The sequence below is a fragment of the Glycine soja genome, chromosome 11 (genome assembly GCF_004193775.1).
Source record: "Glycine soja cultivar W05 chromosome 11, ASM419377v2, whole genome shotgun sequence".
NCBI lineage: Eukaryota > Viridiplantae > Streptophyta > Magnoliopsida > Fabales > Fabaceae > Glycine > Glycine soja.
In genome coordinates this window covers 8,432,797-8,449,540 of record NC_041012.1, presented here as the reverse complement: position 1 = coordinate 8,449,540, position 16,744 = coordinate 8,432,797, and the positions used below count along the sequence as shown (strand labels likewise).

General features: G+C 32.1%; 3 protein-coding genes across 3 annotated transcripts; 2 read left to right on the top strand and 1 right to left on the bottom strand.

Annotated features, from left to right (window-relative positions):
- The first annotated feature begins 5,390 nt into the window (after positions 1–5,390).
- Positions 5,391–9,697, top strand: LOC114377345 (polyprenol reductase 2-like). The gene is made up of 6 exons (XM_028335816.1): positions 5,391–5,985; positions 6,591–6,928; positions 8,325–8,559; positions 8,981–9,076; positions 9,163–9,234; positions 9,352–9,697. Exons 1-6 carry the CDS (start codon positions 5,803–5,805, stop codon positions 9,454–9,456), a joined length of 1,029 nt encoding a protein of 342 aa, XP_028191617.1. The 5' UTR covers positions 5,391–5,802; the 3' UTR covers positions 9,457–9,697.
- Positions 9,698–10,820: 1,123 nt separating this feature from the next.
- On the bottom strand, positions 10,821–11,766 carry LOC114376967 (NADP-dependent D-sorbitol-6-phosphate dehydrogenase-like). Its single transcript, XM_028335313.1, has 3 exons — positions 11,747–11,766; positions 11,182–11,256; positions 10,821–11,052 (listed from the first exon to the last, which is right to left on the bottom strand). Exons 1-3 carry the CDS (start codon positions 11,764–11,766, stop codon positions 10,821–10,823), a joined length of 327 nt encoding a protein of 108 aa, XP_028191114.1.
- A 1,164-nt stretch (positions 11,767–12,930) lies between these two features.
- LOC114377479 (V-type proton ATPase 16 kDa proteolipid subunit-like) lies at positions 12,931–14,716 on the top strand. The gene is made up of 3 exons (XM_028336007.1): positions 12,931–13,124; positions 13,632–13,917; positions 14,220–14,716. Exons 1-3 carry the CDS (start codon positions 13,049–13,051, stop codon positions 14,350–14,352), a joined length of 495 nt encoding a protein of 164 aa, XP_028191808.1. The 5' UTR covers positions 12,931–13,048; the 3' UTR covers positions 14,353–14,716.
- The last annotated feature ends 2,028 nt before the right edge of the window (positions 14,717–16,744 follow it).

Here is a 16,744-nt window from a genome sequence, read left to right as displayed (position 1 = left end):
ATCTTGAGAAAAGCGTTGATGCGCAGTGTTAAAGAGAAAATGTAGGTTTCCTATTTAGGAGCCAGTGTTAAATCATAGTGCGATTGTGTTGAACGTGTTTAAAACACGAGTGTAAGGTCGTGGGTATTGTATAATTCATGAGCAGTGTCTGCATGCAAAAATTATTTTAGGGGTTGGACCTGAATCAGGAGGGAGAGGCCCTGACGGACTCTTCGGAGTGTAGGCCTTGGGGGTCACCGGGTTTGAGTGCTCCTTTAAGCCTATGCTGATCTCATATGGTTGGAGCATTCTCGCAAAACATCGTGACCCTGACTGGTCTCCCTATGATCTTACTTAGTGAGAGTGACCTGACAAACCCATTGTGTGGTGTGTCTTGTTATGTACTCCTAAGCGCCCCAGGGTGGTTTTTCACTGACATGGTACCACATTGCATATAGGATTGAGTCTTAGCATAACTATTGCATATGCTTGCTAATTGATGTGTTATTATATCTTGATCGAAGTGTGGGATTCTTGTGTAATGTGATTGATAATTGAAAAGTGAATTTTGAATGATGAAGTGGTGAAGTTACGTGAGCTATGTTTAAGCAAGTGGTATCTCATTTATATAATATGTATATTTAATTGTTTTGTTTCTCTATTAGCTAGGAATGTGATAACTCACTCCCTGTGTGTTGTTGTGTTTGGATCCTGTGATGATCTTGAACTTGTGTTCGGGGGAGCAGATGAATAGGTGGATGACTATGAAGAACCTCATGCTAGAGGACACGGGAACACCACGCTCTGATAGGATGTGACATTAGGATATAGGTTCTATATTAATTGTATGAGACTTATATGATTTTCTTTGAGTCGAGATGACTTTATTATTTATTTGGACAAATTTGAATATGATGTAGAAGAAAGTGAATGTGAGCCTTTTATCCATTTGAAAAGCTTGTATTTAAAAATGTTTTAAAAATACTTTTAATTAATATTTGAATTTTTATTCCTTTATTAATATATATGGGAGGGGTAGAGGGTGTCACAATTTCTAGTTTCCATAAAATCATAAGGGTGAGTTAACGGGTGGTTGGCAAAAAGGGGTTTTTTTTAGTATATAAATGATCAGAATGAAGGTCGAATTTACGACTTCATACATTTACTTAAATCTCTCGACTGCTAGGTCAATCCAGATGAGTAAAATAAGGGGAGAGTTTGTTAAACGGTGGATGAATCTTAGCGGTTTTTTTTTATCATGAATCTTAAGTTTATGGTTATATTTGGATAAAGTTGAGTTTTTTCCCCTAATTTTTATTGTATAAAATGAAGAAGGAAGAAAACGTTACTTTGAGAAACAATTTATTTTAAGTTTTTCCAACTAAAATCCAAAAATGCACGGAGATTAAAAACTTAGAGAGTTGTTAAAATTAACCCACCCAATTTGCCAACTCGGGTTAAAGAATATTTTTAAATTTCACGGATAGAGTATTATAATCACTGTACTCTCTCCATTAATAAACAGGTAAAAAAAAAAATATTCCAATGAGTAACGAACATTAATTTAAAATATTTATATTTACTCATGATGAATTTTATCTTCAAATATCCGCATGTATGGATTTTTTATCATCCCTAACTGAACATACTCTCAACGTCCCACGAGAACCAAATATATGCTACATATTTTACAATGCAATTTTACTCGTGCTACATTTGTTTAGACCGGGTTATGTAGCTTATTTCTATACGTTTGTTTTCATTATTATGTTATTAGTTTAAAGTATTTATTATTTTTATTTTATTAATAATTAATTTTTATTAAAAAAATAATTAGTTAGTTAAATTTAATAAAATATTTTTTCTTAAGTATATTTTTTTTGGTTCACAATACTTGAATCTTAGATATTATATAAAGACAAATGTTCACCGTACAAGGACATTTAACAAATAATGATTAAAAGGATAAGTATTCTTACTTTTCCTATGATTTTAAAATATGTTCTCACATAGTTTTATTATTTTTTTAAACTAAATCTTACACTGATTAACAAGATTCTTGTAACAAATGAGATCAATTTTACTTAGATTAACTTAGTTTTTATTTAAAAATAAATAAACTATACATTTAAAAAACAAAAGGAGTCAGCGACCCCAGGGTTGCCATCAATCGTGGCATAACAACGGGTGTTGATTTGCAGTCCTCCACAAGATATATCATATAGGCTGTTTGTTTCCTCCTTCTACACCTCTCAAACGGTGGTGACAAAAGAAAAATATTATAATTTCTCAAGTAACACTGCTTTGAAATGTGTGTTAGTCCATTCAAATGTTAAACCAAACACATAGGTATAGGTAGTAGTTCATATAAATGATTGATTATCAAACTTAAATAATTTTTTTATTGAGATATAAAAATTATGTTATTTATAATATTTTTTGTTCTTTTGTAATTTTCATAATAAATAATTCTCTTAACAACATTAATTAACAAGACTCATAAAAAATTAATAAATATAATTAACATTATATTAAAAACTAAAATTGATGAATATTTTTTGATAAAAAATTCTTAAATGATTTTTATGAGAGGGAGAAAGAGTATATTGTGACGTGTGGTCTTATATTGGTTTCCCAGCACACGTGAGCCTGGACGATGGGTCCGTACTGATGATAGCGCCACAACTTAAACAGGCCATGGCCGAGAAAAATAAGAAGAATTCAAAAAGGCCCTTATCCACTTTCTTTTCTTGAATCAAACGAAGGGCCCAACAATGACCCATCGCAATAATGCCGTTCCTATCCATATTCTTTTGAAAGCGAGAATCAATTTTGTCCCTCAGTGAACTAAACCTGCCTCCTTCCTCCCCCACCCCCACCAAAAGTTAGAACTTAGAAGTTATCCATGTTATTTTCTTAATTTTTATTTTTTAAATGTACATACAAAATTAAAGATAAGTAGAATATACAGTTAATTATATATAATATTGATTATTTGATGTTTAAACAGTAAAATGAAAAGGTTTAAACCTCTATGTATTATGAATTCAGTCCAACATTTGAGCTGGGTTTGGGGATTTAAGTAATCTACCAAAGGCCATTCACATATTTTAGGCAGCCGAATTTCTTATTGTTTTATTTTAATATTGTCCACTTAATATAATACCAAGTAAAGAAACTAATAAACATCATTTTTATTGGTATTAGGGTTTAGTAACAAAAAACTGGAACTTTCATTATGCATGCTATCCACTTTTGCACTCGAGAGTTGAGACTTGATAGGTGTTTTTTTCCCAGGAATATGTGTTGTCACTGTCGCGCATCTATTGAGAGTAATAATTTTTCTCCTAAAATATCTTTAGTATTGACTACAGTAAGAAATAAAAAAATATTTTAGATATTTTTTTAAATGTGACAATAGTCAATAAAAAGTTAAAAACTAAAATGACAGTAAAGACTTTTTTTTTTCTTTCCTTTTTCACAAGTGAAATTCTTTTCTTGCCTCTGTTTTGCATCACGCACTTATTTAGAATAAATATCTTTAGCCTTCCTATCTTGTTGCTCACTCACCTTGATATTCTTATACCTTAGTATATGTTCTAATGTTAATTTGTCAATTCATTTGCCTAAATTTATAATCTGTTCTCATTTTCATTATTCTTCAAGCTTTCCTTCATTTTTGTCTTTTATAAAAAAGATTATTCCTTGACCATTTGGTTCTTAATCCCGTGAGTACATCATAGTTTGTTTTCGTGTTTTAATTATTTCACTCGATACACAAAATTTCCATTTCAAAGAGTAAAGTGTCTCACTCACAGCATCATACAATATATAGTTGCTTCAAACTCAAGTCCGCATGTATTGTTCGTATATAAGATATCATCCGCTTAGTATTTCATGATTATCTCTTTAAAAGATGGATCAATGAATTAAGATAAATGATGTTTATAAATAATTCGTAATTTTAACTCTAAGTAATACGAGACTTCGTAGCTACTAAAACAACAATAAAAAAAATCAAGACCACCATTTCAACAACAACAAAAAAATCAAGACCTTATCACTTTTTTGCTTCCTTTAAACCCTTCTTCTGCATGTATCCTCTAAAAGACAACGTCATTTATATGTCGTCCCCTAAAATTAATCCCCTTACAAAAACTAAAATTAAAAGTAAACTAGCTAATTTTATCAAATTATAAGTCTCTACACGTGCAGATATAAAAATAAATAAATAATTAACCTCGGGTAAATTTATCAAGTTGAAAATTAATTTTTGTATACATAGGTTAAAAATTAGACGATGAGGATACAGCAAGGAAAATGAAAAGGAAAAAAAAAATCATAATTCATAAAATAAGATAAAAAATTTAAGTGATACTTGATTTAAATGTTTATTTTCTGTTTTTTATTTTATATTTTATTTTTAAAATTTAGAAAATACGTATAAAGAAAAAAGTATTATAGGATGTCACCATATTTTCACATTTTCAGAAAAATAGTGAAAATGATGATTTGTTAGTCTGTTTTGAAAATATTTTCTAAATTTTAAACACACATATTTTGATTTTAATTTTATATTTTATTTAAAAATAAAAATAGAAAACATTCAACCCCCGTCACATTACCTTTGAAAATTGTCATTTCGCGTGTGAGAAAATGTACCTTATTTGGTGATGAATTTTGATAAGAGGACTTTTTTGGTTTTTAGAATTTTTTTAAACATATGTGTTGGGTTATATGAAAATTAGATTTTAAATTGGAGGGGAAAAAAAATAAAAAATTACAATAAACCGTGTTAAATTAAGATGTATTTTTTTTTACATCCAAGTTTACATGTTATACTGAAAAAAAGGAACTAAAATGCTTTTTGAAAGAAACATATTAAAATACACTAATAATAGTCTAAAAAAAATACTGACAATACAAAAGCATTTAATATTATTATTATTATTCAATTATAGATCAATACATATAATTTTCTTTAAAAATTATATAATGATTACTTAAAAATGATTTCCATTTGATTAATAATGTATATCAAAATCAAACTCATAAATAAAATCATAATTTGTACCTAGAATTAAAAGCACACTAAAATTTAATATGAATTTTTTTTATATAATTTAACTTTTTTTGGAACTACAACTCTATTTTAAAAAATAATAATTCTATTCTAATAAGAAACATTAATAGGTTATTGATTTGAACAATACTTAACTCGAATTTAATATTCTTAAACAAAATTTAAGTTTAAATTTTATGATCAAAATCACTCGTTGAATGAATAAAAAAAACAATTATATTTGATTTGAACATTATTATATAAAAGATAATTGTGGTAAGAAGAAAAAATCACTCTAAGCTTTTAGTTAATGAGATAAATTTTACCGAAGCAATGGTTGAAAGATGTTGATTGGTTTCATGTGCTAAAAAATGAAAATTTTAGGAGAGTCGTGTCAAGCATTGGGAGCCTTGGGCGATGAGTTTTCAGTCACCGTTCTGATGGGTTGGGGTTGGTGAGTTGCGTCAATGTTTATCCAAATGAACACAAATAAGAAACGACCCAAGCTTCAATCTGTGTCCTTTCATTGCCTTTGCTTTCCACATACATATAGCAATTGTTAAATTATCAATCATCGTCACTCTTTTTTAACAACGGGAATGAAGATCAGATGAAATGAAAGATTTAACATTGTAGCCAGATCCCTAACCCCTCCCTTTACGCACCCAAACGTTTTTGTTAATTCCCCCCAACCCAACGACACGCTTCGTATCTCTCTCTCTCTCTTTCCCGCACTTCAATAAATCCACCACCCAGAAACCATGGTTTTTCTTTTTCATAATCAACCGATGGAGGTGGTTCTCGTTCAAATGCTGAGGCTGGCATGGGTCGCTGCCACGTTACCCATCATCGTCGCTTCTATTCCCACTCCCAAGCTCAACTGCCTCCGTGGCACCTTGCTGGGTTTTGCTCGTAGAGGCAAAATCATGCACTCTTCCTCCCAAGTAACACCACTTTTGCATTCATGTATTTACCCCCTTTCACGCATTTCTCAACAAAATTATTAGAATTAATTACTCGTTTAGTCCTTATATTTGCATGCAATCTTTGCATTCCCTACAATCTTGGACGGATTAAAAAGTGTCCGATATGGACTAAAACAAGTAGTCCGGTGAGAGTGCTTAGTGCTTAAATGAATTGCTTAACTTTTTTTTTTTTTTTCCATTGGAGCAGATGACATGGATTTGCTTGTATCAGCACGGTTGCTTATTGTTTAACAAGATTATATCATAAATAACCTATTTTTTAAGCATTGCAGGACCTGAAAAATTAATTCAAGCACTCACTTTAATAGTCTTACCATTGAAGTGAATTTTTTATATAGAATATTTAAATTTATGTGGAATTGTAAGCTCACAAAATTAAGATAAACTATTCATCTAAGCAACTATGTATTGTAGATACTCTAAAATGTAAAAAAAATTGTACAAACAAGATTAAATGAGTAATTAAAGCTATTTACTTATTGATACAAAGTTGCATACTAGGAATTGATGCGGGTGAGTATGTCATGAGTGAATGTTGAAACGTTAACCGTACTGTATTGCAGAAAGTAACTATTTCTCAGAGGTTCTTCTTGCACTTCTACGTTGTGGCTTTTATATGGACAACGTTGCTACTTGTTGGGACTTGGGCATATGCGTACAGCATGGTGCCACTTGTTGTGGAGCCGTTTTCTTACTCTACTATCACTAGCTTCTTGACTGGTGGTTCTACTATTAGAACTGATACGCATAAATTGAGGCAGGGATATGTGGCCTGGCAAGCGGTTTTTCTGCTTTTGATGATGGAAGTTCATGTCCTCAGACGCCTTTATGAGACGATACATGTTTTTAACTATAGCCCTTCTGCTCGCATGCATGCCGTTGGTTATCTCACTGGATTGTTGTGAGTTTTTTTGTTCATTGTTCCTCAATCTGCTTCACTTGCGATTGCGTTTTGAAATTGTTATTACTATGCTGAATTGAGAATGTGTGTGAAATGTCTATTTTTCTGCCAAGTGCAAACTATTGCAATTTTGGTTGGAGTTTTCCTGTGAAATTTGTTGCTTCCAGTTAAATTCCTTGGGATGAATCCTTAATTGTTGATTGATTGATCTGAAATATATGGGACTTCCAAACTTTGTAAATTCGGTTAATATAATTTCTGACATGAATGAATTACTATAATTGCAAGATTTGTCAGTAACACGCTCTCTGATACTTTTTTTTCAACACACTCTCCTGGTAGGTGAAATTCATGCGAGTCTCACTAAATATGCGGGTTCTATTCCCGGTTTGGTAGGTCTTGTTCCTAAACTTGTTGGACCCACACGAATTTCAACTAATAGGAGAATGTGTCAGAAAGAAAGTGTGTTAGAGAGTATATTGCTAACACTTCTTATAAATGTCTATCCTATTTGGTGCATATATGTGTAACTCATAACAATATGACAGATTAAAGTATAATGTGTTGGTTCTCTGTTATTCAGATTTTGCTTCACCATAAGGCATTTTCTGACTCAACTGAGCATGCTATGGTGCTTGGAACAACATTGTTCTTGTTGCCGCAAAACTTTGTCTATTTAGCATGAGATGAGAGAAGTAGAACATGGATATTTTGATTATTGCTCTATTACATATGAATTTGTTTAATATGGCCGGTTACTTTTTTCTTTCTGAATGGATTTTGTTGTGTTACATAAACTTGGAAAAATCCTTTCCTGAAAAATTTCCCCCCATTTTTATTTGGATAATCTGAAGCATTAATGTGTAAGATCTTGTGTCTTCTAATATGTGAAGTTATTAAGATAGTTTTCATAGCCAATAAGATAATATTTATGATTGTTTTAATAGAACAGGTATAATCAGTTTTTGGATTTAGTCTGTATATTTGAGTGTCGTTGAGACAAATATTTTGTGGTTAAATCTGGAAACGTGGTACAATTGGTCTTCCTTAATGCAATGAAGTAAAAAACAGGAGCAAACAAAGGAAATAAGTAGATGACTGAAATTGTGAATTACTAGTTCTATTTATTTTCTCACATGTGAACTAAATGTTATATATGCATGACTAGTCCTAGAAAGATTTGAAGTACGGTTATTACTTGTTGATGTGCAATCTAAAATAATTTCAATGTTTCTGGTTATTTGAAGTGGTGAAGGTTCACACCTGCGTTCTTAGGTAACATAATTATATAAATTAGTTGCATCATTTCCTGCATTTGTACTTCTTAGTTATCACTGGTTATTATCCAGAAAATACTAAAATGAAGAGGATTGATTGGTTATTTTTCTGAAGCCAGTTTCTACGTAGGAGCACCACTATCGCTGTGTGGTGGTTGTGCAGTAGAGGTGTTTAACTTCCTAGCAAATCTAGTGACTGAGTTCATTGTCAAGGGCAAGAATCAGATGCAAGTAACAGAGTTAGAATTCTGGCAAGTTGTGAATCCTCTCTTCAAGCTTGGGTGGAAGCATTGGATTGGTGCTGCTGTTTTCTTATGGGGTTGGATTCATCAACACCAGTGCCATAAGATTCTTGTATGCATCATTTTCTTGATTGACATCTAAATCTTTGGTTTTGGTCAGTGAAACGTGAATATCAAATGGTTTGAGACCATGACTTCATAATTTATAGTTGCTACCTCTTTTTATCTTCACAGTTTCTAATTGTTATATATTTTCATCTGACTGATATTATATTATACTAATGGTACCAAGTCACAATAGATGGTGAATTTGCTCACAAAAATTAAATGCATATGATTTTCTGCATTTACTTTGCATGTGGAACTTTGTTTGACATTTTGTAAATATATATATCTACATGCAGTGATTCTTTAATATGAAATGTTGAAGTTTAAAGCAAATATGTCATTTTTGTAATGAGGTGGATTAGGTTATCTTAACATTTTTGCAATCAATTGTCGTGAGACTGTCTTGAGTTTTATAATTTTGGCAGGGTTCTCTACGACATTCAAGACAAGCAGATGAATATGTAATTCCTCATGGTGATTGGTTTGAAATTGTCTCCTCTCCACATTATCTGTCTGAAATCGTAAGCCTCTTTCTCTCTGTCTTCTCTGTAACTTCTACTTATGTGACTGATATGAATAATAAGCCTAATATTTGATAATTATGAAGGTTATATACGCTAGTTTTGTGGTCGCTACTGGAGGATCCAACCTAACAATCTGGCTGCTTTTTGTTTTTGTGGTAATATTTTCTTTGCAGATTTTGCTAGGTTTTAATGTTTTTTTTTAAAAAAAAATAATTAAGCAAATGATCTTTGATTTTGATTTGCTTTTTGTATATTTCTTTTATTGGGTACAGGTGGCAAATCTGTCATTTGCAGCTGTGGAAACACATGGCTGGTATCGTCAGAAATTTGAAGATTATCCAAGTAGTCGCTTTGCTATAATTCCATTTATTCTGTGAGATTGTGAAGCAATGTGTAATTATCACAATTGATCACGGCAAAGAACTTCATTATTTCCCAAGGTGTACTTGTTTAGATTAAGCTATTTTAGTTTAGAGAATCTTATACTTCAAATACCTAAACCTAAATAATATTTGGCTTTGTTTTTGGTGTAAAAATCCAAACATTCAGAGTCAGTCGTGTATTATTTACCCACCAAAATAATACCTAAAATAGTTATGATTGCATTCATTATGGAAATTACTGTCGTGTATTATTTACCCACCAAAATAATACCTAAAATAGTTATGATTGCATTCATTATGGAAATTCCTGAAGTTTTCTACTATTTAAAATACTCATTCATTTCTCTGACTTTGTGATGCGAAGATAATTTTATGACTTAAATATGTTTAAAATTTATTTTAAATAAATGATTGAATTTTATTTTGAATTTCTCACTTATTAAAAAAATTTGTTTTAAGTCTAATTCTATTATCTTAAAAAATAATTTAATAATATCAATTTTATATGGGTATTATTATTGAATGATTTAATAATATCAATTTTATATATGGGTATCATTGTTGATCCTGAAGTATCAATTGTTAACACTACTATCTTTTGAGTGGTTAGCCAAATCACTTCATTGAGTCATTGTCATGGTACTAATTACGACTAGTATTGCGAATTTTGACTTCAATATATTTTCCTTTCAATTAAATCTGGTTCTCCCGAGAATTCACGTTGGGTTTGATAGTCCAATAACTACATGAAGTAAAAAAGGCAGGTAATTCAGCAATAACTCCCAAAACTACACTAACAAGTTGATAACTTTCCAATTTTAGTGTCATGTGGAATTGTGGTCCTTCCATTGTTTCATTTATGAGAGCCAGTAAAACAGACGAACTTTGGTTTATGCTTATATTTATTCCGTAGGCTATAGCTAAAATGGGTATTAAAATTTTAAAATTCCTGCATTCTGCAATGGAGACGGAATCAGGGAGTACAGTATTCACATTCATATTCATGTTTTAGTTGCTAAAATATGCCGATTTTATATATGCATTTTTTTTTCTATATTTCAGAAACTTATCAACTAAACGTTCACATTTCCAAAGACGAGGACTCCAAACTAGCACAGGAGTAAAAGGGAAGGGACAAACCAATTAAGTAACAACATTCCAAAATCTCCCTTATTTAGTCCACAAGATTTGATATGGGATGCGAAGATAGATAATTTTTCAACCATCCACAATGAAAGTTTACATAATCAAATCAACTGAGCTACTAAGGAGCCTGAAAGATCAGCTTATGCCAAATCTTAATGTCAACACAAGCCTCAATGTCAAACAGCCATGATACAGACATAGGAAGGGAATTCTCACGCATACAAATCTATGCCCCAAAACACAGCTGGTTGGTTGGTTCGATATTTTCTACATATACTTCCAATGAGCTCCATGTCCTCTTTAGACAACTCAAAATCGAAAACCTGAAAGTTCTCTTTCAACCTCTCCAGTTTTGACAATTTAGGAATGACCACAGTGTTCCTTTGAATGCCCCAGCGAAGAGCGATCTGGGCAACAGTCTTTTTGTATTTTTTCGGCCAGACCCTGAAATCAAAGAAAATGGTATAATCTCAACTTTATGAAACTGTTTCTGGATAGACAATGCCTGGCAGTTATGGTAGTTGACTACTCACTTTGAGAACTTGGTCATCCAAACATGAAACTGTACCAAACCATCCAGCCTTTGCTCCAGCACCTCCTAGTGGAGTGTGTGCAGTGACACAAATCCCGTGCTTCAGACAAAACACGCTGCAAGTATGGATGAGTTTCAATCTGATTTACTGCAGGCTTTATCTTGGAGTATGCCAAACAATCTCTGGTCAGTAAGACATCATAGTTGCTGCAAAAAGCTTCTTGTCAGAATGCAATTTCATTAAAAAGAATCAAGCATTTCTCAAGTCAATACTCTGGACCCTAAAATCAAACATAGATGGGTTATCCAATTCATTATTCCTGAAACATGAGTCAAGGGTGAACAAACCAGCATATAAAGAATCTTGAATGTGTACCACGTAAGTCAATACAGTTGATTGCTTAATTACTAAGAGAGACCATTAGTTGATGTGATGGATATTGCAAAGACACTTGGCTGCAAGTCTTTAATCTTTAATCATCCCCAAATAATATAAACTTTCATGCAGTAGTTGGACTCTGCTTTTAAAATCACGTAACTGATGACTAATAACTAATAAGAGGCTGTCATGATGTCAACCCTTATGATGAACTTAACAAAACTAACAGAGGGTGGGTGGTGGTCATGGTTATGGATGAAGTTGGGCAAAGAGAATGAAGATGAAGAGGCAAAGCGTGAAGGTTAAGTGGAAGAAGACTTCAAAGAAATGCATTTTAACATAGCGGGTTCGAGTGTAATAAGGTCTAAAGGAAAGGCTAGTGTAATTTGTTCTTAATTAATTAACTAACAGTATAAAAGGGGTAGGTGACGAAATAATACTGTACTGTTTAGCAAAAGGAAGTAGTAAATTTTAACTATATTCATCAATGATGGGCGATAACCGATTTTGATGGAATTGAGAATTAGGTCCCTGATTTCTTTTCCTTCAATGATGGGCATCTTGATCTTGAAGCCATTGTTGAGTGTTATTGCCATTTCTTTTTCTCTCTTCCTCCTTCCTCCACTAAGCTCAGCTAATCAATGGACAATAGACAATAGTCAAGTGTACGGCCATGATCTATTCCTATTATGCTTCAAGCTCGGACCCCTATGTCCCAAAAGCCCAAGCTCATCATAAAACAGTTATTTACTTTCTGCAGTCCCATTTTTACTGTATGGACACAATTATCCTTAATGAGTCTTAGCACTCCCTTCCCCAAATGTATTCCAAAATACATATTCCATAAGTCAAAAATCAAAATTTATGTGCTACGGAATAGGTGTTTTGTAGCACACTTCTGAATTTACAAGTGTATTACAAAATGAGTATTCCATTAATAGACTTAAAAATCTCCAAATGTTTTATGTAACACCTATTATGTAATACAAAATTTTTAATTTTTAGCTTATGAAATAAGTATTCTGGAACACATTCCAATCAGAATACATTTGAAAATTTTTAAGTTTACTATGAAATATCCATTCTATAGTACACTTGTAAATCCAAAAGTGTGCTACGAACCTATTCCATAATACATAGTTTTTGATTGTTGGCTTAGGTATTCTCGAATACATTAATTTTGTCCATACAATGAAAATAGGAAGTACAGGAAGCAAATGGTGAAATGCAGAAAGTAAATGCCCATAAAACATTATTACCCCACTTGGGCCAAAGCCCAATAAAAGCACCGCATTGTGACAACTAAAGTGGGCCTTCGGGTTCGGGTTATTTATACCCGGTTTTGTTGGGGCACCGGAAGGGGAGTAATTAACTAACTACAGTATAAAATAATGGAAATGGTTCCTTCCCCTCCACACTGTACGGTAACAGAGATCGGAGCGTGGAACCTCTCTCTCTCTCTCTCTCTCTGCGGAAACCGGAATATCTCAGTTCTCTGATCAGATCCATCCGACGTCGTTTCAGTGATAATGGCTCCGTTCAGCGGCGATGAGACGGCACCGTTTTTCGGCTTCCTTGGAGCCGCAGCTGCCCTCGTCTTCTCCTGTAATTCAATCCCTAATTTCTCAATTAGATCTATGCTCGTGTTTTCATGATCTCTTTTGAATTTCACTTTATTAGGATAATTTAATGTTCGATACGTAATTTGATCCCTGCTTGTAATGTGTAAAAAAACATATGTTATGGTTGTTGTTGATTCAGTTGTGCTTTGGTGGTTTCTGTGGAGCAATTGTTTTGTTGGATTCAATTAAGCTACTGCAAATCGTGGATTTAGTTTTACATATAAACTCCGAAATTTTATCTCATAGTTCAGTAATTGTTTCTCGTAATTGTTGTTAGAATCTTGGTTGTTTTGGTTGGAACTCAGCGGACAAAATAAGTCTATTGAAATTGCTTCACGTTGTTTCTGACTCTTGAAACTGATTGGTGTAAGAACCATTGAATAGTTATAGTTATGCGTATATATAAAGAAAGACAAAGAAATTCAGAGCTTCTTCGTTAGCTTTGCATTTTTTCTGTAGATTTATCTTTAATACTAATTGATGGATGAAGGTATGGGAGCTGCCTATGGCACAGCGAAGAGTGGCGTTGGCGTGGCTTCGATGGGTGTGATGAGACCAGAGCTGGTGATGAAGTCTATTGTCCCTGTTGTTATGGCTGGAGTTTTGGGTATTTATGGCCTTATTATTGCTGTTATTATCAGTACTGGCATTAATCCCAAGGCCAAATCTTATTACCTCTTTGATGGTTATGCACATCTCTCCTCTGGTCTTGCCTGTGGGCTGGCTGGCCTCTCTGCTGGCATGGCTATTGGTATTGTTGGTGATGCTGGTGTTAGGTATAATTCTTCTCTTCTGCCTTGCCTTAGTATCTTATCTGTAATTAAACTTGATACTTACTGATTTGATCACTGTTTTTACTCACATGATTTGCTATGCTTTCAACCAATGGACATGTGATCCTTGATGGTTAATTTTATACAGGGATATAGTTTTTATAATGATATTCCTAATAAAATTCTTATTTTGAAGAAGTTTGAACATTGATGGTTAATTTTATACAGGGATATAGTTTTTATAATGATATTCCTAATAAAATTCTTATTTTGAAGAAGTTTGAACAATTTATCTTCTTCCGCAGAGCCAATGCACAGCAGCCAAAGCTTTTTGTTGGAATGATTCTTATTCTCATTTTTGCTGAAGCTCTTGCTCTCTATGGTCTCATTGTTGGTATTATCCTGTCTTCACGTGCTGGTCAGTCTAGAGCTGATTAAGAAAGATGTGGCTGCAAAATATTCTTTGATCTACCATCTGTTTTAACCTTCTTATTGTGAAGGCAAGGGGGGTAAATTGTTAGTTGTGAGGTTAATGATGTTGGGATACCACTTGCAAGGTTTAACAAATGTGAAAGCAGTTGCTGCATCAGTCATTTTTGTGTTTGTATAAGTAGTCTTTCTTTGCTTAATAAAGCTTTTTAAGCTTCTTTTTCCCTATGTGCCATATAATTCTTAATCTTCCCTTTTTTGGCTGCTGCCATTGTAATTTATATGTATTAATGGGTCTTTTAGTATTGGATGCTGGTGTAGCTTAAACGTTGCCTTGTGTTCTCAATAAAAGAGCATTTTGAGTATTCTAATATTATTTTGAATGATGACTAATGAGATTGTTGAAGCAAGCAGTGCATAGGACTGAACTTTCTCAAACAGAAATTTGGATGGGTAAGCGAACTTTTGTATTATAGTATCAGTATACTAATTTTTAATTTGGTATAATTTTTTTTCCTGAAAGATATACAACGAAATTACTCAGCTACAAGAGTTTAGTTATTTGTGCAACAAATTTGTGCATTTTATTTATCATTCTATATATTTATCTTTATCTTTCACTTAATTTTTATTTTTTTCAATCCATACTTAAAAACATTTTACAAAAATTAAAGGAACAAAAGAATGTTATCACAAGATTGTGGTACAAAAAAATAAACTAATACTCATGATAGGAAGATAACCAGAATGGTAAGAATAGTCAGAGAGAAGCCGTGATCTTGAAAAATCTGGTTACGATAAAATCATTCATACCCAACCTCTTTAAAATCTTTCATCGTACTCTTCGCCTCTTTAAAATCATTCATACCCTTCTGTCAAAAAAAATAAAATCATTCATACCCAACCTCTTCTTTTCTAAACCTCTCTCACTCGGTGCCACATGATCCACGAGTTACGATATTTTTCTCTACTTTTGAACCGTCGACATTGGTCACGTTCTCCTTGGCTCCCATTTCTCGTGTAACATAGTAAGCCTGTATTATGGGTCCGGACTGCTCCCATAATAGGCACTAACTCGAATTGTAGTCGAGAGAGTTTTATCCGTTAGATTATACACATGATCCTGATTTTGTCACGTTTTTTACATTAATTTTTTTTCATTCTATTGCTTCTCTCACTTTGTTGCTCCCAATTTCAAACAAAAATAAATAAATAAAATTCTTCTCTATTTCTCTATTTGGTCTGCAACGTTGGTAACCAGAGAAAGACAAATTGTTACTCCAACAATGACCTCCAAGACCACGGCCACCTATGGAACTCCCTCACTTTTCTTTTTGTCAAAGGAGAATCTTTCATAGTAAAATTATCTCTTTATTACTATTGAACTCAAATTATAATGCAAAACTCTTTTTCAATAGCTGAATTTGTTACTTTTATCTTGTGATTCATTTTGGCACTGCTTCACCGTGTGTGACTTTGGAACTTTAGTTACATTATGACTTCTTTGTAACGGCAACATTGCAAAGAGAGTTTTTTATTTTTATTTTGTTTAAAATTAAAGCTACAAAGAGAGAGGAGCTATGAAGTGAAAAATAAATAATAAAAAAAAACTAATGTGAATCACATGGTAGAATCAGAGTCTTTCATGTGATCTAATGGGTGATACTCCTCAACTGCACCTCTAGTGAGTATCAAGTATGGGAAAGGATTTAGATCCCTATGTTGTTTGCCCTTTAATTTTTTTTTTTAATATAAGATTACAAGTGTTTTATGTCTCTTTTTTTTTACCATTTGGGGTAAAATGACTTGGTAAAAATTAACAAGTTTTTAAAAGTTAGGAGTAAAATGTATTAAATTAAATGTTAAATTATAATTTTGGTTCTTTTAATTTTTAAAATTCATGATTTTGGGTCCTTGAATTTTAATTGTAACATTTGATTCTCCTATTGTTATAGATTGGTGATTTTGATCCTCTTGATAGATTATTAACTAATAGTTATGATTATTTAAACTATTAATTTAATTATGAATTAATCAAAATCATTAATTATTAAAAAATTGAAAAAAAATCTCAATTTTTCGGTACCATGTTTCTCTCCTTTTTTGAAAACACTTCTTTTACTTTGATGATTGCACCTGACTTTATTCACAGTAATACCGTTTAAAAAATTTTAATGATTGGTAATTTTTATTTAATTTATAATTAATTTAATATCTCTAATAATTATAATTATTAGTTAATAATTTATAAAAAACCAAAATCACTAATTTATAAAATTAAGAAGAACAAATGTTATAATTAAGAATTGAAACTAAAATCATGAATTTAAAAAATCAAAGAGATCAATATTATAATTTAACCTAAATTAAAAAGTTGAAAATAAAACTCGCCCAAAAATTA